General features: G+C 35.5%; 1 protein-coding gene across 2 annotated transcripts in view; it reads right to left on the reverse strand.

Moving 5' to 3' along the window:
- ACC (acetyl-CoA carboxylase) overlaps window positions 1–27,209 on the reverse strand; it is an 81,574-nt gene that overhangs the window by 31,497 nt on the left and 22,868 nt on the right. For both annotated transcript variants that reach the window (XM_076132519.1, XM_076132520.1), the window contains 23 exons: window positions 18,792–18,909; window positions 18,412–18,519; window positions 17,086–17,226; window positions 16,286–16,466; window positions 15,150–15,352; window positions 13,577–13,670; window positions 13,057–13,172; window positions 11,484–11,657; window positions 10,905–11,067; window positions 10,070–10,232; window positions 9,408–9,552; window positions 8,709–8,818; window positions 8,113–8,279; window positions 7,103–7,314; window positions 6,392–6,497; window positions 5,448–5,585; window positions 4,793–4,899; window positions 4,130–4,266; window positions 3,477–3,563; window positions 2,377–2,459; window positions 1,509–1,618; window positions 705–833; window positions 19–201 (listed from right to left, as the gene is read on the reverse strand). In XM_076132519.1, the coding sequence (XP_075988634.1) occupies window positions 19–201; window positions 705–833; window positions 1,509–1,618; window positions 2,377–2,459; window positions 3,477–3,563; window positions 4,130–4,266; window positions 4,793–4,899; window positions 5,448–5,585; window positions 6,392–6,497; window positions 7,103–7,314; window positions 8,113–8,279; window positions 8,709–8,818; window positions 9,408–9,552; window positions 10,070–10,232; window positions 10,905–11,067; window positions 11,484–11,657; window positions 13,057–13,172; window positions 13,577–13,670; window positions 15,150–15,352; window positions 16,286–16,466; window positions 17,086–17,226; window positions 18,412–18,519; window positions 18,792–18,909 (3,175 nt within the window). The remainder of the gene's footprint in view (window positions 1–18; window positions 202–704; window positions 834–1,508; window positions 1,619–2,376; window positions 2,460–3,476; window positions 3,564–4,129; window positions 4,267–4,792; window positions 4,900–5,447; window positions 5,586–6,391; window positions 6,498–7,102; window positions 7,315–8,112; window positions 8,280–8,708; window positions 8,819–9,407; window positions 9,553–10,069; window positions 10,233–10,904; window positions 11,068–11,483; window positions 11,658–13,056; window positions 13,173–13,576; window positions 13,671–15,149; window positions 15,353–16,285; window positions 16,467–17,085; window positions 17,227–18,411; window positions 18,520–18,791; window positions 18,910–27,209) is intronic.

Genomic DNA, 27,209 nt, shown 5'->3' on the forward strand with positions numbered 1-27,209 from the left:
TTAATGTGCTAAACTTACCGCCGCATTGGTGTGATAGAAGAAATCGTGCAATATATCGAAGATACTGGTCTCTGACAGGATGAGTTTCTGCAAGTTCTCCGGGTGGAAGTCATGGCCGTACATGTCGACCGCGGAGAGGAAGATAGACTCCATCTGATTGTGGCGCAGCTCGTAGGCTGGTTGGTGGGCCGCGATTAGAACCTGCGAGGAAAGTTAGTATTGAAATAACTATGTTAAGAAATTAAGTAGAAATTTAGTCTTTATCTATATTATTTTATATATAAAAATGAATCACTTAATGTGTTGTTAAGCTCAAATCTAGAGAGCAGCTGAAGCATTCTTGCTAATTATTAGTTTAATAATATTGCTTGAAGTACGGTGACGGTTCTTTCAGGGGAAAAAAATGCAAACTGAACACAAACGACAATTTTTTTATACTTAGTTTTTAAAAGAAAAATTAAAATTTGTTGAACAACATCGTGATCTCAAGTTGAAACTTGTGCATTAATACGAACTTAAAATATTTTTCTTCATTATTAATATACATATTAATTTTAGTTTTAGTTTTACATAATGTTTAATGCCTAATATTTGCATGTCTTAATGACAAAATATGTGATACTGTATTATTTTGATAACCAACTTTTGTACCATATTTTCTGCGAATAGAAATAATTTGAATTTGAATTTTTAGCATATATTACCTGTCTAGCTCTCAAAGCCACTCGGCTATGTTCAGCTCTGTGGAGCGAAGTCAGCTCGTTCAATGTGGTCGCCAGTTCATCTGTCAGACCAGGCTCGTTCGACCATAAGTGGTCGATCAGTAGCGTCACCTGGTGGAATAATAAATTATTTTAAGTAAGGGTTTTTGTATGTTAAACTTTATCGTTCCTACTCCAAATTTTCAAACATTTTTTTATTGCATGTGTAAGCATATGTGTATCGAAATGCACATGCTTTACATCGTATGAAATATTAGCATCATAAATAAATGGCTACTATTGAGAACATTCCAACAAATCAAAAATATTCAGAATATCTTGAAAACATGCTTTACTCGGGAGTCGAACCCGAAACTTTTCGCAATTGCTCGGACCAAGACGGACAAGGATAGCAGTTAATACAACTTTGCTCTAACCGGGAATTGAACCCAAGACCACATAATCAGCATTCTAAAACACCACTGTCCGCGAAACAGAAGCAGTATCAATTATTCGTAACAAAATATAAATTTATTTTTGTTAAAACAACACCTGTTATCTTACTATACAGTTATTCTATCTGCAGATATATTATTAGGAATGGCGTTTAACTGTAGTTAAGTAAGTACCAACACCTTTTATCTTACTGTATAATTATTCTATCTGCAGATATATTATTGGGAATGGCGTTTAACTGTAGTTAAGTAATACTTATTTTCGGAGAAGGAACTTAATCTACTATACAGTTATTCTATCTGCAGATACGTTATTGGGAACGGCGCATAACTGTAGTTAAGTAATACTTACCAATAGATTCTTTTTAGCAACTTGGTTGTGTGAGAATATAATGTTGGAGACTGCTTGCATGTCGTCCTTGTATCTCTCGCGGAGAGCCACCACACACTTGTCATATGAACCTGGGTAAAAACAAGCAACATTCTAGATGTTTTTCTTTATCATAACTATTGACGCGCGGATATCATTAGACAGCTCACACACAGTCATCTGATTTCTAACTAAGCAAAGCTTGTACGCTTTGAAAACCAAATAAGTGATAAACATACTTATATTTCGTACTTTCGTATTTAAAAGACAGCTCCCGCACTAAGAATGGCTATTGTGTCGCGAAGACTTTTACAAATATAAAAAGAACGGACACTAAGTACAACCAGACCCGAAACAATTTGTGGATCGTACAAATAATTGTTTCGTATGGGATATCGAATCGAACCCACGACCGCTCAACGCGATAGTAGGGGCGTGGTGACCTAAACCACTGCGCCGTGGAGGCAGTTAAAAACAAAAAACTATGTCGGCCTCATAGAGAAGTTCAAATGACGTTATTATACAATAAAAAATGGTTACATAATTTATTTTTGAAAAATCTAAGTTTTAGATGCCGGAAATAAAACTCAGGAACAGCTAATTTTTTTTCCTTTTTGTTAATTTTTACGTAATTTTAGCAAAAAATATAAATATGTATATGTTATAAGCCCGAACTGTGGTAAATCTTAGGATTTACCACAGTTCGGGCTTTTACAGTAACATATAGGTATAAATAAAAAAGAATCACCGAAATGTACATATATACATACGCGCATAACTTTTGAACAACTAAACTAAATTGGATAATTCTTTTTTATCTAGCTAGTATCAAATAAAGTCAGATACTCACCCAACTGGAAGTGACTTTCAACTTGATAGTATTGCTTCAACAAGTCGTGGACAGCTGCCTTCATCCGACCACGGATACCGTTTCTACAACACAATATTACATTTATTATTAATCTATACTTATATACAAACAATTTACGTAATGCCTTTGGTTCCCCAACCCGCACTTGGCCAGTGTGGTGGACTCAAGGCCTAACCCCTCCCCGCGTTTGGGAGGGTATATTCCCGGTGTCCACCCCCTGCTTGTCCACCCCGGGTGGACAGAGACACAAATCTTTTAAAAAGTTCTCGGTGTCCACCCCTGGGGGACAGTGAGAATTAATTTTAAATTATTCCCGCTGGCCACCCCGGGTGGACAAAGACACGAGTTTCATATTACTACTCTCGATGTCCACCGCCGGTGGACAAAGCCACTGCTTAAATAAACATTCTCAATGTCCACGCTTGCTGGAATTGGGTGTAAATAATTATAACAAAATTAATTAAGTAGGTACATAGTTTAATCATATTATCAACAGCAGGGGGTGGACACCGGGAATATACCGTTTGTGAGGAGACCGTTGCCCAGCAGTGGGACAGGAAAGGGTTTAAAAAAAAAGGAAAATGCCTTTGGGATAAACTGTAGAACTCCCGTACTGATTTTCATTATCGTTACACTAAGGACGTATTTCCCATCGTCAGATCACTTTATTTAAAGCATAATAAATACAGTTAACCTGGGTAACTTTGAATCATTTGGGTAACAATGAACCAACACAATTGATAAAAGTTTGCAAAACTAAAATAAACCTTTATCAATTGTGTTGGTTTCATATAAAAAAATAATCGAAACTAGTTCATATTATTCCCACTATCAATGTTACCAAAATGATTCAAAGTTACCTAAATTAACCTTAATGTAGATATTTTGATATATTCTCCATACGTTTCCTAACAAAAAAGCAAAACATCATCATTATTTCTGTTAATTGAATATCATAAAATTCACCCTTACAATAAACGACAATTTTGCACATATTCTCTATGAAATAATCTACATAATTTGTTAATGTTTTTTGAAAATTATGACTAATTCAAACAAAAGTATAATTAATTACTTACCTATATCGTTGCACCAACACGACGAGTGCTTGTGTACTCATGAAGAACACATCTCGGTCTGCACGCTTAGCGAGAGATGCAGCATGACTGTGAACAAAAAATACATTATTGACACTTATGATAGTCGTTACAATTACTGAATCTACCACTAGCTCGGAAAGGGGGTAGAGCCTTATGAGAAGAGCTAGCAACAAACTCACACATACTCTTCTCAATCGCCAAAAGTTTTACAATGTGGTTGATACAATAATTGATCATGCGAGGAGCTGCCAACAATCAATGATAACTGCACAATCAATAACGCAGTGATAGCCGAGTGGTTTAATTTGGCACCTTCCACGCAAGTGGTCTTAAATTTAAACCGGAGGCAACACAACAATGACTTTTCCAAGTTATGTGTGTATTAGAAATAATTCTCACTTGCTCTAACGGTGAAGGAAAACATCATGAGGAAACCTTACATGCCTAAAATTTGTTAATTGCATTACTGAGGGCATGTAAAGTCCCCAACCTGCACTTAGCCAGCGTGGTGGACTCAAGGCCTATCCCCTCTCGTTGCTTAACCTCAGAGATCGATCCGCGCGGCTGTTGTTAACTAAGCCACGAGCTCCTCAAGTGCAATTATTAAATAAATAGTTATTTTATAAACTTACTGGTCAATAACACTAGCGATCTGTTGGCTAGGGAACTGCGCGAGTACACTGGTGATGTTCCTCTCATACAAGGCCATTAGTTTGCGAACTTTCTTCTCAACCGCTATGGGGATACGGCCTGAGGTTGATGACAGCACCTAGGAGAAAGATATAATTATGAGTTATATACATACATACATAACATAGTACTAGAATATGTGTATGAAACACAGCCCAGTTATGCCATTAACAATGTTTCTTGAATGTGATAGAAATAAAATATTTTAATATGAATTAGAATACATCAATAACACTTTGCGTGACCCGGGAATCGGACCCGAGACCTCATGCTAGTGCCTAGGCAGACAAAATTTAACGTTGTACTGATTTCATATGACTCTTCAATTATTAATTTAATTAAATAAGGTAAGAAACAGTAAGAATCCTGAGTCAACAAAATTCTTTCATATTGATACAACTACGCTTTACTTTTGAAATGTATAGTTATGTATGTAAAAGGGATTCAAATCTAAAAGTTCGTTAGATAAGTAACATCCTTTTACTTTACTTAATCAATATTTATTTAATTATCAACATAAATTAATTTAAAAATATTAAATTTCATAAAATTCGAATTCGTCAACAGATTTTATAAAATTTGATCTTCATTTTCTTAAAACTTACCTCTTGCAATTCAAGTAAAGGCAACGACGGGTCTCTTAGACTAGTCATGAACTTTTCAACCACTTCGCGTAGGCGAGGAGTATTGTAGGGCTCCGGGAGACAGTAACCTGGACGAAAAAATATAAATAAATATCATTGGTCAACTCACACACAATCATTTGATTCCAAACTAAGCACAGCTTGTACTGTAACCAGATAACATGTACTTATATACTTCTAAATACATACTTATAGATACATTAACAACCAGGCTCAGAACAAATACTCGTGCTCATCACACAAATATTTGTCCCGGGTGGGATTCGAACCGGTTATATCGCCGAGGTGACCACGTTAACCACCACCGCAGCGTTTTAGTGCCATACAATAGGGACGATTCTATTGTTATAACTGTATGTTATCAAACAAGTACTATAAAGAGTACTCTAATAAACTTTATAAACATTCAAGACACAATTTGCCTGAACTGGGAATCGAACCCAAGATTTTTAACCCTGAGTCATCATCAGTCTAGCCTTTCTTCCAACTAAGTTGGAGTCGGCTTCCAGTCTCACCGGATGCAGTTGTATACTATTGTTTTTCTTAACCCTGAGTACCATCATTTATTATTTCAAGTCTAAGAGGCAGAATTTATATCATAAAACGGGATTCAAACCTGCTAGCGTGTTCTCGAGTATCGCTCTGAACTTGTTGTGAGCGTGGTTGAGTTTCTCAGAGAATATGGGGTTCTCTTCCAGAGGGAACTGTCCTTTGTAGGGCTGAGCAGTCGTCACGAGAGATGGGTCGTCCAGTTCTGAAATATAAATACATTTCAGTAAGGTCAATCTGGGTAACTTTGAATCATTTGGGTAACAATGACAGTGGGAATTTGAAATAGTTTCGATTATTTTTTTCATATGAAACCAACACAATTGATAAAAGTCTGCAAAACTAAAATAAACTTTTATCAATTGTGTTGGTGAAAATGATTAAAATTTACCCAAATTGAGTTTACATAAGTAAAAATAAAATATAACCCATTGATGTCCCACTGCTGGGCAAGGGTGTCCTCCCGGAATGAGGGAGGTTAGGCCTTGAGTCCACCACGCTGGCCAAGTGTGGGTTGGGGACTTTGCATGCACTCAATAAATGTATTAAACAAATTTTAGGCATGCAAGGTTTCCTTACGATGTTTTCCTTCACCGTTGGAACAAGTGATCATTATTTCTAATACACACATAACTTGAAAGAGTCATTCGTGTGTTGCCTCGGTTTCGAACCTGCGACCACTTGCGTGGAATACTTGGAAACTTAAATCTGTTAGGCTAGTGACTATGAAAATATAAATGTAACCTAAATAGTGAGGCACCCGTAGCCAGTTGCCCGTCGGTAAACGATCTGTGGGCTAATCAAACTTTGACGCGGTCATTCCATAGATGGGTGACCGCATAGTGGTATTTGAACTGGGCATCTCCGTGCTTAAAAGTCAGTAACGGTTATTGTCAATTAAGATAACAGTCGGTAAGCCATGTCAAGGGCCTTCTCGGGCGGCTTGAACATCTTTGACACTAGGATGACCACTAACCGTACGGTTAATAGCAGTAGTTAAATAGTACTTACCAAGGGTTCCTATGAGCGAGCCCATATCCAGTACAGCACCTGGACGTAAGGACCACGTCACCTTGCCTGACTCCGGCGCGGAGAGAGTCATCACCATTTTCATCACCTGGTGAACAAATACATGAATAAAAAAACTATCACTTTAACTGCACGTTTGGCGCAGTGGTTAAAGTGGTCACCTCGCCGCAATAGCCGCAGCGTCGCGTATGGCGGGTTCGAATCTCACCGGGACAAATCTTTGTGTGATGAGCACGACTATTTGTTCTGAGCTTGGTTGTTAATTTATCTATATAAGTATGTATTTAGAAGTATACAAGTATGTTATTCAGTTATTTGATTACCATAGTATAAGCTTTGCTTAGTTTGGAATCAAATAACCGTGTGTAAGTTGTCCAATGATATTTATTTATCAAGAAAGGGCTCAAAGATCTTATGATCAAAAATCAGTTTCTTCGCTTGCGTCACATAAGAGAGAATGGGGTCAACATTTTCCCCGTTTTTGTAACATTTTTCGCCGGTTCTCTGCTCCTATTGGTCGTAGCGTGATGATATATAGCCTAAAGTCTTCCTCGAGAAATGGACTATCTAACACTGATAGAATTTTTCAAATCGGACCAGTAGTTCCTGAGATTATCTCGTTCAAACAAACAAACAAACACACAAACAAACAAACTCTTCAGCTTTATAATATTAGTATAGAAGTATAGATACCTCAATTTCAGCATAAGGTTGTCCCTTATCAACATGGCCGCCATCTTCCACGAGCGTGTTGATAAGTTTGCCGGCAGACGGCGCCCGCAGTTTGGACGGGTCCTTCTCCTTGTCGAACACCACGGTTTGATTCCCGATCACGATACGGTACTTGTCTACCTCGTCTTTTAAGTAGGTCGTGAACGAAGCGCCGTCCACTGAGAGGAGAGTACCTGTGGGAGAGAGAGAAAAGATAAAATTATGATTGAATTGATGGTTTATTTTAATATTTAATCAATAGTAACGTGGCTACTGAGACCGATTCCTAGGAAAATAAATTGTTATGTAGATTTTATACGTCGGTCGTCAGGGTTATATCGGTCACGTCTGTCACGTCTGTCACGTCTGTCACGTCTGTCACGTCTGTCACGTCTGTCACGTCTGTCACGTCTGTCACGTCAGTCACGTCAGTCACGTCAGTCACGTCAGTCACGTCAGTCATGTCAGTCATGTCAGTCATGTCAGTCATGTCAGTCATGTCAGTCATGTCAGTCATGTCAGTCGTGCCAGTCGTGTCAGTCGTGTCAGTCATGTCAGTCATGTCAGTCGTGTCAGTCGTGTCAGTCGTGTCAGTCGTGTCAATCATGTCAGTCATGTCAGTCACGTCAGTCATGTCAGTCGTGTCAGTCACGTCAGTCACGTCAGTCATGTCAGTCGTGTCAGTCATGTCAGTAACATCAGTCACGTCAGTCATGTCAGTCGTGTCAGTCGTGTCAGTCATGTCAGTAACATCAGTCACGTCAGTCATGTCAGTCACGTCAGTCACGTCCGTCATGTCAGTCGTGTCAGTCATGTCAGTAACATCAGTCACGTCAGTCACGTCAGTCATGTCAGTCACGTCGGTCATGTCAGTCACGTCGGTCATGTCAGTCATGTCAGTCATGTCAGTCACGTCAGTCACGTCAGTCGCAACAGTCACGTCAGTCACATCAGTCAAGTCAGTCATGTCAGTCACACATATGTATACTGACCTCCATCGGTAAGCTGGTGGACCTCGAGCTCCTTGAAGCTGTTGTTCATGGCCAGGAAGTAGGAGGTGGGTCCAGCCTTGGTCGCAGACACGCGGTACTTTGACCCTGAGTGGATCAGCTCCACTTCCACGCTGTTCGACAGCTGACCTGAACCTTGGATTTGACCCCTGCAAAATAAACAAACATTTTGAATTCAGCCCTTAACTGTATCACTTTAGGGTGCTTATGTGTTGATAGATAGCTAGTTGCGCTTACTGGTCAGTAACCTATCAGTGGGTAAAGCAACTTTGGTAAGGACATGCCATAGATGGGTGGCCGTATATATGCTGAGCGTCGAAGCAAAGCACGGAGATCAACTCGAATACTACTACGCAGTTACTCATTCCGCCTAGTCAGAAGGTTGATGGTCTGCTATAACCCAGGTAACTGTGTTGTGGAGGTCAGATGGACTGTCGCTGCATGTAAAACACTGGTATTCAGCTGCATCCGGTGAGACTGGAATATGACTCCAACATAGTTGGAAAAAGGCTAGACTGGTAGATAGCTTACAAGCGGTAAAAGACAGTATATTTTCAAATAATGATGGACAAACTTACTTTTCTAAACCACTCTTGAACTCCTGGAAGTTAGTGGTGATCATGCTGTCTGCGATGAGTATAGACCCGCAGATGACGCCGAGCATGATGTCCGGCTTCTCTGATTGTACCTACATGAATAAATAGCGTGGTGATTATAAGAAAAGATATGATGATTATAAGAACAAACGGACAGAGTTACTTTCGCATTTATAATATTAAGTAATAAATAAATTTAACCCATTAATGTCCAACTGCTGGGCAAGGGTCTCCTCCCGTAATGAGGGAGGGGTTAGGCCTTGAGTCCACCACGCTGGCCAAGTGCGGGTTGGGGACTTTGCATGCCCTCAATAAATAATAAAATATAAATTAGTTTAACCCATTAATGTCTCACTGCTGGGCAAGCGTCTCCTCTCATAATGAGACGGTTTCAGCCTTGAGTCCACCACGCTGACCAATTGTGTTAGTAACTTATATGGAAAAACTATAGGCCTCCCGCGAGATCGTCCGCGTGGAAATCCTTCCCGTGTAAATCCCGACCCCTCGGAAACTCTGGGATAAAAAGTAGCCTATGTGTTATTTCTGTGTCTTTAGCTACATATTATGTCAAATTTCATCGTAATCGGTTCAGTAGTATTTGCGTGAAAGAGTAACAAACGTCCATAATTACATACATTCTCAGAAACTTTAGTATTTATAATATTAGTAGGATGTACTTACTCTCTCAGCAATAAGCGCGTCTAGCCAGCTGGTGTCAATGTTATTATCCTGGAAGTTAGGCGTCTCCAACAGAGTGATGAGATACTCCACGGTGGTACGGAAGTCACCGCGGATGCTGAGCTCTTTTAGAGCTATTACTAAGTTCCTGGGAAAGTTAAGAGTAATTATTTAACAAACATTTTCATAGGAATTTTTGAAAGAGTACGAAAATAGATGAAATATTTTGTCTACCTAATAAGTATTCGGTCAGGGAAAAAGTCTTTTCGCATTATAATATGTATGAACTTGTAATGAAATCTCTTTGGCTTCAAGAATCACAAATGAGTACACGGTTCATTAGGTTTCTTTCAGTGAAGTCGTGAGGTACCCAAATATCGAGCTTTTTTTGTGTAGAGAAAAGATTTTATTTCAAGTTCATACATACTATAACGCGAAAAGACTTTTTCCCCCGGACCTAATATTTAAACAATTAATATTTAAGTCGGTTTAATGGAGTTTAAAAATAACTTAAATTATTCCTAATTAAACATTCTTAGATGTAAGTAGACACTACTAAAAAACATTTGTATATCCATTAGGATACCGTGTAACGGCCTTATCTTTAACACCTATTGTAAAATACCTACATGGACAAATAAACAATTTGATTTAATAATACTCACTCTCTCGCCTGCTCCCTGGTCTCGCCCCAAGAGAAACAATGTCCGAACTGTGAGTCGGCAAACTCGTGCAAGCCTCCCGACGCGGCCACACTGAAATAACCCCACACGTTCTTTGATGAACGGAAGTTTAGCTCTTGTACTGTGCCTGATGATGGCTTGAAACCTGAGAGACAAAAAGTTACATTAGATTATGTTTCATTGGTAGCTATTCCGCTCCCCGGACACCACTTCTGGCCATAGAGATAGGTTAATATTATGTTTATTTCTGAGTAACACTGAATGAAGATGAAGATTCATTATTTCCCCATGATAACAAAATTCATTCATTCAATATAAAGTTAAATAGAAACTAACAAACAACAGACATTTTTCTGACCGTATATGAAACTCTTCGTAGCGCAAAAACATAAAATATTAGATATTAAATTAAAATATTTATTACGTTTAGAAAAAAAAACAGAAATAGCCGAGTGGTATAAGTTGGTTGCCGAAGCAACACAACAATGGCTTATCCAAGTTATGTATGTCTTAGAAATAATTATCACTTGTTGCAACGGTGAAGAAAAACATCGTGAATCTTGATGCAAACTTTCATGTCTGAAAGTTCTTTAGAACAGTTCTTGGTGGTATGGAAATCCCCGCTTGACCAGTGTGGTGTTCTCATGACCTAACCCCTTCCTCATTTCAGGAGAAGACTCTTGCCCACCAGTGGGCAAGTTATGGGATCAAAAAGACTATTTAGTATCACGCTTTGACAAATACGAGTAGAGCTGCCGTCAATGCGGCTTAGTATCTGAAAAAAGTCATAATTTCCAGTCTAGATCTAGTTTGTTACCTTCATCAGGATTCTCGGAAGTGATCCTAGCGGCGATCACGTGACCCCACGGCGAGGGTCTCTGCTTGGGCTCATCGAACTCGATCTGAGTCAGACCCCAGGGGGACTCGCCGTACAACAGACGGATGTCTTTGATGTGGTACAGGGGTAGACCCATGGCGATCTGGAAAAGAAAAGGTAGTTAGAAGACTTGGTCTTTTGGGAAAAAAATGGCCTAAATGTCGGCATTTCAATTGTTTTGCTTTTTTTCTTCTTGTCTATGGTTTGGACTACTGGTATATTTGTATACTAGTGTATTAGTAGAATTGACGAATCATAAGGACAACGACTAATATTTTTTCTATCGGCATATCGGTTCAAACAGATACTGTACTATGTCTGTACTTACCTAGCCCAATAGATGGTCTACCCGGTCTACTTAGTCTCTGCCCTCTGTGGTCTACTTGGTCTATTCAGTCTACTTAGTCCCTTAGCTTTGTGGTCAACTCGGACTACTAAGTCTCTTCGCTCTGTGCTCTACTCGGTCTACTGGGTCTTTTCGGTCTACTTGGTCTACTCACTACTACTGTAGTAACGTACCTGTAACTGCGCAGCGGGTAGGTTGACATCAGCCACCATCTCAGTGCAAGGATGTTCCACCTGCAGACGAGGGTTCAGCTCCAGGAAGTAGTAGGCTCCTGTAGCAGGCTCGTACAGGTACTCCACTGTACCTGCGCTCACGTAGCCCACCATTTTGGCTAGACGGACAGCAGCCTATACACAAAAATCAAGATATATTAAAAAAGAAACCGATTTTAGAATATAACTAGACTCAAAAACAGTTTTAGCTGGTTCCAGTGACTTATCACCAGAAAAGATAGACCTACTTATATCGAGTTAAAATCAAATTCATATTGCCAAGGCCATTATTTAAATTAATCTGTAACTACTGGCTTTAAAAGACCATAATTTTAATGTTCTTGTCAAAACTCTATGTCCTAAAATTATGTAACACTACACTCACGTTTACTTGACATTTCGATTCTTAACCTGATTATCGGCAAATTATACTCTTTAAAATATAGCTTGATTAGAATGGCAGATGTCAAACTGTTTTGACTAGGGTTGTAGAAGTATTGATCAAAATCGATAGCGAAAAAATCGAATCTAAAATAATTATATTCGATTCAATTATTTTTGAATTAGCTTTTTACGAATTGTTGTTGTGAATCTTATTGTTTAAGCAAATTCGTATAGGACGACCAGCCCTACTTTTAACACCGCACGGAGACCTCTCCTAGTTTAGTATTAATTAGGATCAATTAAATAAAACAATGAAAACAGTTAAAAAAAAAAATTTATTCAGTTAATGGTGCAATTCTGATGATAGGGATGAGAATGACAGTAATATAGGATGCGCAGCTAATGGTGCGCATCCTAAATCAGTATCATCCTCATCGCTATCATCAGAATCGCTGGAACAATCTTGGAGATTAATTATTAATTCTTGGTCACAAATAGTATCAAAGTGTACTTCGCGATTAACGATTAATCAGTCGATTTACTCTTATCTATTGTGTCTCCTCACTAAAATTTTTGCAACATGACGTAGCCTTGTAGAGAGGTTGAAAATTATTAGGTTTATTTTTAAGACTAAAGAAAATAGTACTGATTTTTAGTTTAAAGGCTGATTGTATTGAATTATTCTGATTTCTTATTGAGGATCTGTATTTAAAAAATAGTTATAATGCTAGACAAGACAGATTTTTCGTGTTTCAATTTGTAATACTCGTGAGACGTCACTACAAAGTTGTGTCATCTGTTTTGCTTAGAACTGTCATTTTAATCAAGCTATATTTTAAAGAGTATAAGTTTTTTTTTTTTTTTAATTCATTCATTTGATGATGATGAATATGATGAAATGAATGAATTTTTTTTAAAGACAACTCCCGCACTAAGAATTGTTTGAAATTGTGAATTGTGTCGCGGGGACTTTCACAAACATACAAACAAAGCACAACCAGACCCGAAACAATTATTTGTGGATCGCACAAATAATTGCTCCGTGTGGGAATCGAACCCACGACTTCCTGACGCAGTGGTGTTTGCGTGGTGACCTAAACCACTGCGCCAGGGAGGCAGTAGTTAGAATTAAGTAAAAAGATTGTCTGACCTTCTCCATTTCAATAAAGACATCAGGTTTAGCGATGGCCGCGGGTGCCTCTTCAATGATCTTCTGATGACGACGCTGAATGGAACAGTCACGGCCGAACAGGGATATGGCGTTACCTGTACAACAAATATACAGTTTTAATACTATCATATCACTCAAATTATCACAAAAAATAATGCTCTAAAATATGGTATAAATAAAATATAAAAAATGTTAGCTATTCATGTCCCACTGCTGAGCAAGGTCTACACCCGGAACGATGGAAGGGTAAGGCCTATTTCGACCAAGCTGGCTAAGTGCGGATTGGGCTTGGACACATTAGCATTTTGTAGTATATTATTTTTTTCTTTTATGCTATATTTTGGATAGTTCAGATTCAAGGTAACGGTCAATTTCGTTATGCAATAACATTGCAAATTTTGCAACAGTTTTTGTTTTAAATAATATAGTATATTTTTAACGTGTTATAAATAAAAACATAATATTATGTCCTTGCTTAATATTTAGAACATGTTCTTACCGTACTGATCGGCCAATAGCTGCACTTCTAAATGACGAGCAGACTTGGCTAGCTTCATCACGAATATAGGCGAACCGGGGACTTCAGCTTGTACCTAGAACAATATGCACAATTAGTTCATGTATAACATCACGCCTCTTAGTCATGAAGGCTTAGGCAGACGTGCATGAAATACACACACGTATTGTTATTATATTTTTTTTGTCATGAGAAATAAGGGGTATACTATACTCTTTAAAATATAGCTTGATTAAAATGACAGTTCTAAGCAAAACAGATGACACAACTTTGTAGTGACGTCTCACGAGTATTACAAATTGAAACACGAAAAATCTGTCTTGTCTAGCATTATAACTATTTTTTAAATACAGATCCTCAATAAGAAATCAGAATAATTCAATACAATCAGCCTTTAAACTAAAAATCAGTACTATTTTCTTTAGTCTTAAAAATAAACCTAATAATTTTCAACCTCTCTACAAGGCTACGTCATGTTGCAAAAATTTTAGTGAGGAGACACAATAGATAAGAGTAAATCGACTGATTAATCGTTAATCGCGAAGTACACTTTGATACTATTTGTGACCAAGGATTAATAATTAATCTCCAAGATTGTTCCAGCGATTCTGATGATACCGATGAGAATGATACTGATTTAGGATGCGCACCATTAGCTGTGCATCCTATATTACTATCATCCTCATCCCTATCATCAGAATTGCACCATTAACTGAATATTTTTTTTTTTTAACTGTTTTCATTGTTTTATTTAATTGATCCTAATTAATACTAAACTAGGAGAGGTCTCCGTGCGGTGTTAAAAGTGGGGCTGGTCGTCCTATACGAATTTGCTTAAACAATAAGATTCACAACAACAATTCGTAAAAAGCTAATTCAAAAATAATTGAATCGAATATAATTATTTTAGATTCGATTTTTTCGCTATCGATTTTGATCAATACTTCTACAACCCTAGTCAAAACAGTTGGACATCTGCCATTCTAATCAAGCTATATTTTAAAGAGTATAATTGCCATATACCGGACACGGAGAATAATTCTAATGTAAATCGTCCCGAGAATCAAACCCGAGAACTTATGATCAGCAGTCGGATACACTACCGACCGAGCGCGATACTAATTTAACAAAATCAAATCATTTATTAATTTAGGTCAAATGCTGACACTTATGATAGTTAATGATACAGAGAGTGAATTTACCGCCAGTTCGGAAGATAAGGCTAATTAGAAGGGCTGGAAAGAAACTCCTGGACACTATTTTTAATCGCCAAATGATTTGATTTTTGATTTTAATTTTAAAAAGACAACTCCCGCACTAAGAATTGCTCTTATGTCGCGGGGACTTTACAAACATACAAACAATGGACGCAAAGCACAACAAGACCCGAAACAATTATTTGTGGGTCGCACAAATAACTGTCCCGTGTGGGAATCGAACCCATGACCTCCCGACGCAATGGTTGCGGCGTGGTGACTTAAACGACTGCGCCACGGAGGCAGTGAAAAAGGTTCTAACAATGTTTGGTATAAATCATTGATGGTTGACAACTAACCTGTCTAAACATGTTATTGAAATCATCAGGGTTCTCCACTTTCCTGATGCCTTTACCACCGCCTCCTTCGGAAGCCTTGATCATGACGGGGAAGCCGATCTTCTGCGCGGCTTGCAAGCCTTGCTCCGGTGACGTCACACAACCACGCGCGAACAGTTCAGAGGAAATCTTTATCTTCTTGCTGTTGTATTCGGCTTTCAGTTCTGTGATAGAAGAATATGTGTTGAGTTAATAATACTTTCTGTCAAATTCAAAATATTCTTTATTTCATAAACCTTTTACAAAGCATTTGAAACAGTCAGTCATATTGTATTTTTGGTCCGTTTCGAGAAAGCTGGTTGCTCGTGAGAAGAAACGGCAAGAAACTCACGGCTTGCTCTTTTAAAATGTCAATATAATTATAACAAATTTTTTATTGATGATTTACTGTGTGCAGTTAATAAAACAGTCACATATCTTAAAACAAAACTAGTCGTAATAAAAAAAAGTAAAGAGGATACTTATAGGTAGGACACAGTAAAACATCGTACATTAGAGTATTATAACAGTTTTGAAACAGACTTGGTAGAAGCAGCACAGTCCCAAGCTTTATTATCGTTCAAATTATCTTTAACTTGTCTTACTAATTAACGTTGTTAAGCTCTGATTATAGTCAGACAACTTAGTAAAAAGCTTATCTTGTTATCAAGTTAGGTCGCCACGCCGCTACCGTTGCGTCTGGAGATCGTGGTTTAGATTCCCACACGGAACAATAACTTGTACAATCTACAAATAATTGTTTGTAAAAGTCCCCGCGACACAAGAGCAATTCTTAGTGTGTGAGTTCTTTTTTTTTTCAAAGAAAACAAGTGCGAGAGTTTTAACTTAAAGTTTAGACTCTGGTATTAAGTCCGTCTTTATACAGATAACAGTCGTTAAGCCATGTCAAAGGCCTCTCGGTCGGCTTGAACAACTTTGACACTAGGTTGACCACTAACCATACGACAAACAACAAACAACTATACAGCACTGTATATAAAAATTTAAAAAACTAAATAAAATCGTAAACTCTACTAAGTTGTCGGACTATAGTTATACGTGATACGTGCACGTGCACGTACACGTATACGTAGTACTAAAGGATTGAACCCACTCACCGCTGCCACTCCAAGGTAAGGTGGGTATTTCAGCAGTCTGCGCCACGATGGACGACGCGATCTTGTCTCCGAGGGCCCACATGGCCTTCTCCGGGGGTCCGATGAACACCACCCCGGCGCGGTGCAGCAACTCCGGGAGCTTGGGGTTCTCGGATGCGTGACCCCAACCGGCCCATACAGCCTGGTAGTAAAAAAATTAAATAAAATTATTTAAGCCCGATTTCGGAGTCCTTTTCGCGGTAGTTTATCTATTCCATTTTTTTTATGAGTTTAAACGCTATTGAATAGATAAACTACCGCTAAATGTACCTCAGAAACCAAGGTTTGAACTACTGTTTCCTCTTTAAAGATGTTTATGATGTTCTAATCAATATGATTGTTTTTTTCTTCATTTGTAAATATGTATATAACTTGAGCATGCCATTTAATTATTTATTAATAATAAACCTCCTCCTGCAACCCTGATGTAAATTTTGCGGGTCCCTCATCACAAGAGGTCACCCTTGCCCAGCAGTGGGACATTAATTTATTTATATAAATAACTAGCTGACCCGTGCAACTTCGCTTGCGTCACACAAGAGAGCCATAAATTTTCCCGTTTTTGTAACATTTTTCACTGGTGCTCTGTTCCTATTGGTGGTAGCGTAATGATATATAGCCTATAGCCTTCCTCGGTAAATGGGCTATCTAACACTGAAAGAATTTTTCAAATCGGACCAGTAGTTACTGAGATTAGCGGGTTCAAACAAACAAACAAACAAATTCTTCAGCTTTATAATATTAGTATAGATATAATTTACCTGCACTTGAGTCCTAACAGCAATATCAACGATCAGCTCAACGTTAGCATAGTTGTTGTTATTAGATCCTCCGGGCACAGGCACGTAATGGTCAGCCATTTTGATGTACTCGGCGTTGGCTTTCAGATCTTCCGGTGTCACCTAGTGGGGAAAGCAAATATTTCATTTATAAATTCAATTTGATAGACTAAATGTTTATATTCTAATAATAAGGTTCATCAAGATTATCATTGATTACTTATGACTCTACTCATTTAAGAAATATAAAAGCATCTGTGTTTTGTGCCACTCTTGTCTTGTGGAAAACCCAACTTTGATTGTTAATAAAGTTCTTAAGCCACTTGGTAAATCGTTTATAGAGTCAAAGGCAAAAACTAGGTCTATAAAGGTATACCCAGTGTTGGGTCAATCAACTAATTTTTTCAATCAATTGATTAGTCATGACTAATTTAGTCATGATTGAATTAATCATGAGTAAAAATAATAATCATAATCATGATTAAATAAATTAGTCATCAATCATTTAATGATTAAATGACTGATGACTAATTTATTGTATTTTTGTATGATGATTAAACTAAAAAAATTAATTCAGGTGACATAATTTTAGTTTAATTGAACACATCTATAAAACTATAACTGATCACCACCTTAAGTTGACTGAAAGAAGATAATTCCATTATCTATAAAATTTGATTTTCAAAACGCGTAGTTTTAAAAAGCAATTTAAATTATTTTAAACTAAATTAGCCCGAACTTATTTTTGCAAATGTGTACCTGTGTAAATTAAAAAAAAAATTAACTGATTCTGTTTTAAACTAGCTTTAATTAAAAACCTGTGATTAACAAATCAACAGTCATGGAACGTAGACTTGAAAAGCTTAGTTTTATTTAACTATTATTTTTAGTCATTAAAATTTTAGTCATGATTGAATAACTAACACTAACACTAATTAATCATCAATCACGACTCATGATTGAATTTTTTTAGTCATTACTCATTAGTCATGAATAAATAATTTAATCTTAATCATCAATCATCAATCAAACTAAATTTTGCCCAACACTGGGTATACCTATAGTAACCTAAAAGATATTTTATTTTCAGCTTGTGATGACTATATTTATGAATTAGGCTAACATTATGGTAAATAGCTATAATATGAATCTATATGAAATACACATTATATACATGAAAATATGTTTATGTGTCCTGTACATCAAAACAGCAAGTTTTATAGTTTTAAAATTATAATCAAAGCAAGTACAACAGCCACTATTTTATATCATTTCACTATTAATAACTGAAAGTGGCATACAACTCACCATTACAACGAAGCGCACGGCGCGTTCGTTCTTGAACATCTCGTACGACCATCTCCTGATTGAACGCATGCATTTTACTGCACCAATACCGTTGTTCGCGATCAGTACCTACAACACAGACCAATAGTCAGTAAAAAATAGAGTATAAATAATGATCTTTGACAGCTGTTGTTACCAACCAGCAACAACTAGTCTTACTGAGGGGTTATGTATATATGTATCTGGGTTGTGGAAGGCTGATATGCAGTCGCTCCATGCAAAATACTGGACTTCTGCTGCATCTGGTGAGACTGGAAGCCAACTCCAACATAGTTGGAAGAAAGACTAAGGGTTTTTTTAAGTGTTACACCAGCCCCCCATTAACTAAGGCAGATGTTTACCTTATTGATAGGCTTAGTGCCTTGGAACCTCTTCACAAACTCCTCAGGAGTGGCAACAGTGAAGTCTTTCTCTTGGAACCGCTGACTGTGAATCACCGTGCCTTGGGACATAGACGGCCTGTAAAGAAATAAATATAAATAAGTTAATAGAACATAAATAAATTTGAGTTATATATTAGGGTAATGACTTTCTGAATTGCAAGAAGTTTTAATCATAGTATTTATGAAAAGAAATTGGTTTAAAAACTAAAAAGTTTTATGCAAACACAAATAAATTAATATTTAGTGAAACTGAGAAACCTCCTTTTTTAAGTCAGTGATAAAAGTAGCTTTTTATAAAGATGTGAAAGAATCTGGTAAGTATTTTTTGAGAAAGGAATCTAGAATGATATGAATTTAGAAGACACCAAACATATTTAAAAAGTTGAATCCTAGTTTATGGATGCTTTAATCAAAATGCAACATACAAACAAAAATAATTTTGTAATTTTATCTGATGGAGAAATATTGTCGTAATAATATAAAAATTACATGAGTTTAATTATATTTGTATAAAAAATATCTATATAAAAACACAGCTTGATCTTTTATCATATATTATATCTTATTTGTAAAGATAAAACAGAGAAATAAGTTAAGTTCACAAAAAAATTAAAACAAGAGGAAAATACTCTGTAAAAATTACCCCGGAGGAATGTGAAATTTTGGAAAACAATGCAGTATACTTTTTAAAAACATAATAACACATAAGCTGGTTACAAGTAACACTTAATAAATATATTTTAATTAGTTTTATAAGCACACAATTCATGATACAACATAACAATGAAAGCCTAGACATTTGCACTACACTTAGCGGATAATACAGCATAAAGAATTTTAATTTAAACATTTTATTTCTATAACATAATTCTAATTAGAGAAACTTAAAGTGAAATCACTTCTCGTGGCATACTTTGCGACGTAAGACGCGTTAAACTCACAGTTTTAATACAAACATGCGAAAATTGGCATTATTAACGAATAATTGCTGTAACCATGTGCTTCAAGCCCGCGTATTTACTATAAATATTAAAAAACAAAACGATCATAAAGTACTTTTTTTTTCTAACCTGTAAGGCGCATCAGAGTACAGTCCATTCAGTCCTTGGTACATTTTATTAAATAAAAACAACACTGAAAACACTATTTTAAATATTAGAACAGATAACAGTATTATTTAATCCGTATAAACGGTAATAACATAACATTTCTTCAGTAGAAGAAGCGATTTGAAGCGAAACAGTTTTGTTTTCTTATTTTGACGTAAAGGATTCGCAATGGAACTCGTATGACGGATCATACGATCGTGTTTTCTCACTCGCGCTCGTTAATTTTCACTGGAGGAAGAGAGAGAGCAAACTAATTGATTCAAAGTTGCCATAACAAGGAAATTGCAAAGGAAGATTGGCTAAGAAAACTTGTTGTGCACGAATAAGGTTGGGAAAGGGTCAATGCAAGTCGATAACAATAATGAGTATGAGTATAAATACAAACAATTATTATGTTATATATCTGCGTAATATCTTATCACGTGTCTTATCTTAATAATTAATATTGTGTTAATGATTAAATCTCATAATTAGGCTCTTATTACAATGATAACAGCTTTACATATGAATTAGTAGAATTTTTATCAGTTTCAAATACAAATAAAACATCCGCAGTTCAATAAAAGAGTAATAACTTGTTAAGGTTTCTCACATGAATAAATACTAATACTCAAGCTTTGTGTTATCAGTATAGTACAGTATTTTACGTTTACGGGGTTTTTTTAACTTGTATGAGGAAATAACAAAAATAAGAAAAAGACCTGTAAAATTCCCGTAGCACAGATTCTAATCAAGTAAATAAACAACTCTTCATACTCAACAAACTGAACCGTTGGTTAAAAAAAAACATTCACGTGGTAATCTCGATATATTTATAACATTTGCATAAAACATTCCATGTAGAACATTCTAGGGTCCCATTAACAAAACAATAAGAAATTGCTTTTAATACGGACGACCTCCATTTAACTATGTGCGTCATTAATGGACTAGCATGACTTGTTTACTTGTAGATCACATTCTTGACCACATTTAAACTGAGATTACATAATTTCATTGAATAATGCATTTCGAAAATGAATCGATCTATTTGATTATTCTGTGTTAATATTAAGGGCGATATTTGGTGATTGCAGGATATAATTATTAAAAGTTAAAAAAAGGGATCTATAAAAAGTGACTTGTAGGCTAGATAAAAAGTTTCTTTATAGGGTTTATGATCGCCTAATACACATATCTAACATTTTAAACCATAAAAAGTGACTAAAATGAGAGCTTTAGACATTAGGTACTTATCATTACAATAAAGTTAAGAATCAATCATACTCCTGAAAAGAGATCGTCTATCATAATTTCCGTTTCCTGATCAGATAATTCTCATCATATTTTGTCTGAATCAATAATGATTCACAACATTATACAATAATGAGTCCGAAATTTAAGATTACATCTGAAGATTAGTGGAATATTAAGTCGGAACGAATAGTTTCCAAGATGACTCACGACAGTCATCAGGTATGACTGAGTCCATGGACAACTTATTGGCCTCACAGAATGATATAGACGTAGTAACGGCTATAGCTTTTGTAGTTAAATCAAGTATTACTTACTAGCAGACTCGCGCAACTTCCCTTGCGTCACAGAAGAGAGTCATAATATACCCCGATTTTGTAAAAATGTTAACTGGTACTCCGCTCCTATAGGTCGTAGCGTAATGATATATAGGCTTCCTCGATAAATGGGCTATCTAACACTGATTTTTTGAAATCGGACCGGTAGTTCCTAAGATTAGCGTGTTCAAACAAACAAGCAAACAAACAAATTCTTCAGCTTTATAATATTAGTATTGATAAAGAGCGTAAGTTTTTGGGGTCTCACTTCAACAGTTTCGAACACGGTTTACTAAATAGGTATATGAAAAATGTAATTGATGGTATGGTAATATGAGGAAGTAGCGATGTTAGTTAGTCTTGTTAGATGATAAAATAGCACTAGACCTATTTAGGAAGAGGCAGAAGAAAACGGCTGCCAAGTGACAAACCGAAAATACAACTAAGGTTAAATTATCTAGAAACTTTAAAATTCACTTAACTTTAATACACAAACCAGTTAGGTGAAAATGGAAGTAAAAATATTACTGAAATATCTGTTTTACTTATTTTTAGAAAAGAAAATTACAAAAAGAGTACACAAAAATGTACTTCGATTGCATTTCAAAAGATTAAATAAAGATAAAAAAAAATCATCTTTCGAATAATGTCCGCTCTAAAGTCACCCACACTAAAATCCACGTGCAACAAACAATGTACACAACAAATTGATTGTTTACCAATCATTATTGCACGTAACTGGCTCCCAGCCCAATACAAATAGATACAATAACAAGGACTCTTGTTAAAAATACATCACTATGATGTTGCAAATAGTTTGCTAAACGCATCGCTGTTTGCATTCAATAATATTTTAATAACTTCGAATATCAATAAATTAGACGGGCATCTAAATTGTCGAGCAAGTTTTGAAATATTTTTAATTGTTATTACCTATGCACAATTCTACAAGATTTTTTTATTTAAGCGATATAGCCCTCAAATATAGCCTTGGTATTGTTACCCAAGTAGTGGGGACTGGAATAACATAAATTAGAATAGCCCAATAGTACCTACCAGGACCGAATTGGAAATTGAACACGCGACCTAAATGTTTAACCCATCTTTAGTGAATCGACTCATCGAGGCACAAATGAAATATATGGCTTTTTGTAAACGCGCACCTATCGAAGACTAGACCCCAGCTACATTGCTTAACCCTTACAACGATCATCGCTGTTACTACTTTAGTATATTTACAATAACCATGCGAAACGAAGCACTACGTTTAACAGCGCAAAAGCATAATAATCACACTAAAATATTGAAATAAGTAATTTGTAAAGCAAATTTAACAAAATGGCTTCATTGTTTGCAAATATAATTAACTGAAGAATTCGTTAATATGTTAGAGGAATGTCACGTTTGACAAAACGTGGTTGGTTAGGTATATTATTATCTAATTATAATTTAACTAATGAATATTTAGCGCACATACTTCGGATAGTTATTATTAACCTGTTATATTAGTCAGCCTAACCTTTCTTCTAACTATGTTGGAGTCGACTTATAGTCTCACCGGTTGCAGCTGAATACTATAGTGTTTCACATGGAGCGACTGACTATCGGACCTCCACAAGACTACAACCTAGTTACCTGGGTTATAACACGATACCTTTCGGTGAGACTGGTTGTCAGACTTTCAAGCTTCTGACTACTGGTAACGACTGTCAAAGATATTTGAAAATGACAACCGGCACCCACAAAACGTACTTTCCTAAACATGACGAGTGCAACCTGCGCCGAAACGTTAGGTATTTCAAAGTAAAATAATATATGCGTGTTCGCGTTAATTCTCATATTCTATAAATATTTTAAGAATTTCGAGTAAACAATAGTAAAATACGCAACATAATAACACGCATAATTCCCAGCGTTTAGATAATAACGGCAATTTATCATTTATAAAAACTTATAATTCTTACAAAAAATACTAAAGAACTTAAAACGTGCAGTACTATATTTCACACATAGTTGACACGTTGACAACATCTATTGACACGACAATGTCATCATTACATCAATAATTACCACGGATCCTCGTTCGATGGCTCTGAGTCAGACCTGTTATAAAAATATTTGTAAATTCGTACTGCAAAAAATCGTAGTAATTACAAAAGAATACCAATATCAAATTTACTTTTAGTATCTTCGGATATAGAAAATAATCGTAAGCAATTTATTAACGTTGAACTAATTTATTCACCCTCGGTTTCTGAGGTACATTTAGCTGTAGTTTATCTATTCAATAGCGTTAAAACTCATACAAGAAAACGCTATTGAATAGATAAACTACCGTTAAATGTACTCAGAAACCGGGGGGTAAGAAGTAACATTTTATTTAAAAAAAAGTTAAGCCCATAAACAAAATTATGCTTTTGGAATCCATAGTAAGATGGCTAGCCAAAATGCTTTAGCAATATAGCAAGATCCAAAGTTGCTTGAAGTGTTGATGAATAACAACATTCAGACAACTTTTTGCAAAAATATTATTATATACCTACCTACGAACCCTAAAATGCATGTAACGTTTCAAAAACATGCTAGGCAATAGTTTTTTAGAAGGAAACATTATTAACCACTGTTTCAGTTCAATTGATTATTGAGTTTCAATGACACTGCGAGTTCAGTACTTCGTGTACCGAAAAAGATTGGACACTGGCCAAAGAGGTTAAGATAATTAACAGTTAATGTACTAATAGATACTCATCTTCCTTGTTGTTAGCTGTAAAATAGTTGTTAAATACACACCCCATTATAATTGATACTGAAGTTTAGGTACCATTTTGTAAATTGACATTATCTGTAGCCTTCAATTATAGGCATGTTGTAATTTTTTAGGAGATCCACTGGCTTTCCCGCTCATTGGATTCGAATACAATTATGGCAGATATAATTATGTCAAATCGTTATTTTAAATTCCTAGCTCTCTTTAGTGCAACTATTGGATTACTTCGTTCAGATTGTTTTCATTTTCGATTGCCTCTGATTATAAATATTATAGAAATAAGGTTACCTACATATTAAAATCAGGCATTAAGTCACCACGCCAAATGCGGATTGTGGGCTTTAAATGCCCTCAAGAAATGTATTTATATTTAACAAATTTTAGGCATGCATTAAATTACTTTATTGTTAGTACCGTCAAACATCAAATTTTAATATGACACAAAGTTGAAAGGACGGAAGCCTTAAAATCTCCGCTGAAATTAAACCTTGAATACGACAAAACAATTGAATATATTTCTGCCTTAATACTTTTGCCGTGTTATTATTATAACTGGATTATGAACTGTGAAAACCAGTTTTAATTTTTTATTTATTTCTCATGCAAATGCATTATTGTAAATGTAACATCAATGTAGATTACAAGTAGCTAGGTAGCGAGTTAAATTTTTACAAGCTTAAGATTCTGGATGAATGATTTTTGTGTGTTTCGCAACTAAGCTTGGATATTTATGAGTAAAAGCATTTAAGTATCTCGATACATCCCAATAAAAATTGAATCAAAAGCTTTACCAATCACAGGTCTGTTAATGAAATCGGAAAATGATTGATTTCAAAAACCTAGACTGAAGACTCTCTTACTTGCGTAGTAATTATCCAAATTATAATTCAGATATAATTTGATTCCACAGATAATACAGTATTAACCAAAAGATTCAAAGCCCTGTCAGTGAAATCGGAAAACTAAGGTTTTTGAAAATCTAAACATTTCTCTTATTTGTTTAATCACTTTTCAACCGCAGAGAAGTTAGGTTTTCTTACACATATTATTTATATTAACATGTTTCGCTCCAATAATTGCAGAGTTTGTTTTCTTTACAAAGATGCAAGGTTGAACTCATTATTACAGTTCAAGATAGCTCTATTTGTAAATGAGATTATTATAATTGCGAGTAGTGCAATATTATCTTATTGACCATATTTATTTAGTCTTAATTGCGGTGTTGGCATATACTAATCTATCTAAAAGACAATACATGAGTAAAACTACGGCTAACTATTGAATTTAAGAATAACTTAGGAGAATTATTGTAAAAAAACATTTATGAAAGATACCAAAATCGACTTTACGGGGAAGGAAAATGTTTTTAACTTATAAATCTTATTGCCGTATTATTATTACGTTCATTATCTGAAATGTCAATATTTTAAAAGTGAGTACCTACTAAAAGAAACAAAAATAATCACATGACTATATCAGGTTATAAATCGATGAAAATAAAATGATTAAGAACATCCCTATTAAGTCAAAATTGTTACTGGCAATAAATTACAGCTACTGTACTTTACGTTACGCGGGAAAATATTTCGGTCGCTTTACTCACATTAATGCTTTTTCATTCAACCAATGCAGTTTTTTTGTGTATTTTTCTTTCAGATGCATTAATTTGTGATTAATTTTGGATTTTTACATAACTACCTAATGAGAAATATCTGTCACGCACGACATAGTAAAGTTAACAAACAAACAGTTTATAAACAAGGAAAACAGTTTTTTCACTCGAAAAGTACGCGTAGTAATTACCCGGGTGTATTTAACGAGTTACTTATTCAAATAAAGGATTAAATGTTTAATTTAAGATTAGTTTCGAATACATTTTATTTGTTTACGAAATAATACAAATATTATACATGTTTTATGGTGGGTTATAAGCAGTTTATAAGTTGACGAGACTTCTTTTTACGCCATTTTTAAGAAGGTAAGATATCGTGAAAGTACCTGTCTATTATACAGACTGGTGATAATAATACTGTTCTACCTGAACATCGAACTTATAACCATTCGATCTCTACCAGACATCGAAACAGGTATTTTTATAATAGAACTTGATTTTTTTTACTATTCTTTTGATAAATAAAAAACAAATTTTCTTACACTGTCCCACTGCTGGGAAGTGCGTTTTTCGTTATTATAGACGGTGTCAAACCCCGAGACCACCACGTTTGTCAACTTTACATTATTACAATGTTAAATGACAGTTTTTTTTTTAAATTGATATAATTAAAATGAGTAGGTACACAAAGTATTTGTGATTAAGTAGGTACTTTATAAATTACATACCTACCTATACCCATATAAAGCACTGAATACACGTGAGAAAACGATTATTGGGCCCTTGACACACAAAATGATGTACCTGCATTTAACCTTCAACAAATTAGATAAAGAACTCGTTTCTTTCTTTAAATAAACAAGTTTTTATTTATAAATTTATTTATAGCTTATTGATTGACTGTCAATAAATAGAAATGTAGAGTCTTTGTTATGACTCAAGGTATTATTGATGAGAAGTGAAGTTGAAATGCGATAAGTTGTGTTGAAAGATCGATTTTTTTTTTATTTCAGTAAGACGTCGCTGCAGCTACTTTCAAAAGTTAAATACTTCAGATAACCTATCGTATCTGCTAGACAAAGGGACACCAAATATATGAAAACAGCTGGCAAACATCTATCTGATCTAATTCTAATTCATAAGTAAGAATAATGATTTGTTTTTAGTTTAACTTCTTTATTAACATCAGTTTCAAGATTTCCAACAACTATATTTATATTTCGCTACCGAAAAAACGAGAAGATTAAAAAACTTATCTTTAAACTTATTTATTACCTATATACTTTTGTGTGTCGTTATTCGCCAGTTTCCCGTCTTACGGGTATTCCCAGATTTTCA

Source organism: Anticarsia gemmatalis, chromosome 28, assembly GCF_050436995.1.
Source record: "Anticarsia gemmatalis isolate Benzon Research Colony breed Stoneville strain chromosome 28, ilAntGemm2 primary, whole genome shotgun sequence".
Taxonomy (NCBI): Eukaryota; Metazoa; Arthropoda; class Insecta; order Lepidoptera; family Erebidae; genus Anticarsia; species Anticarsia gemmatalis.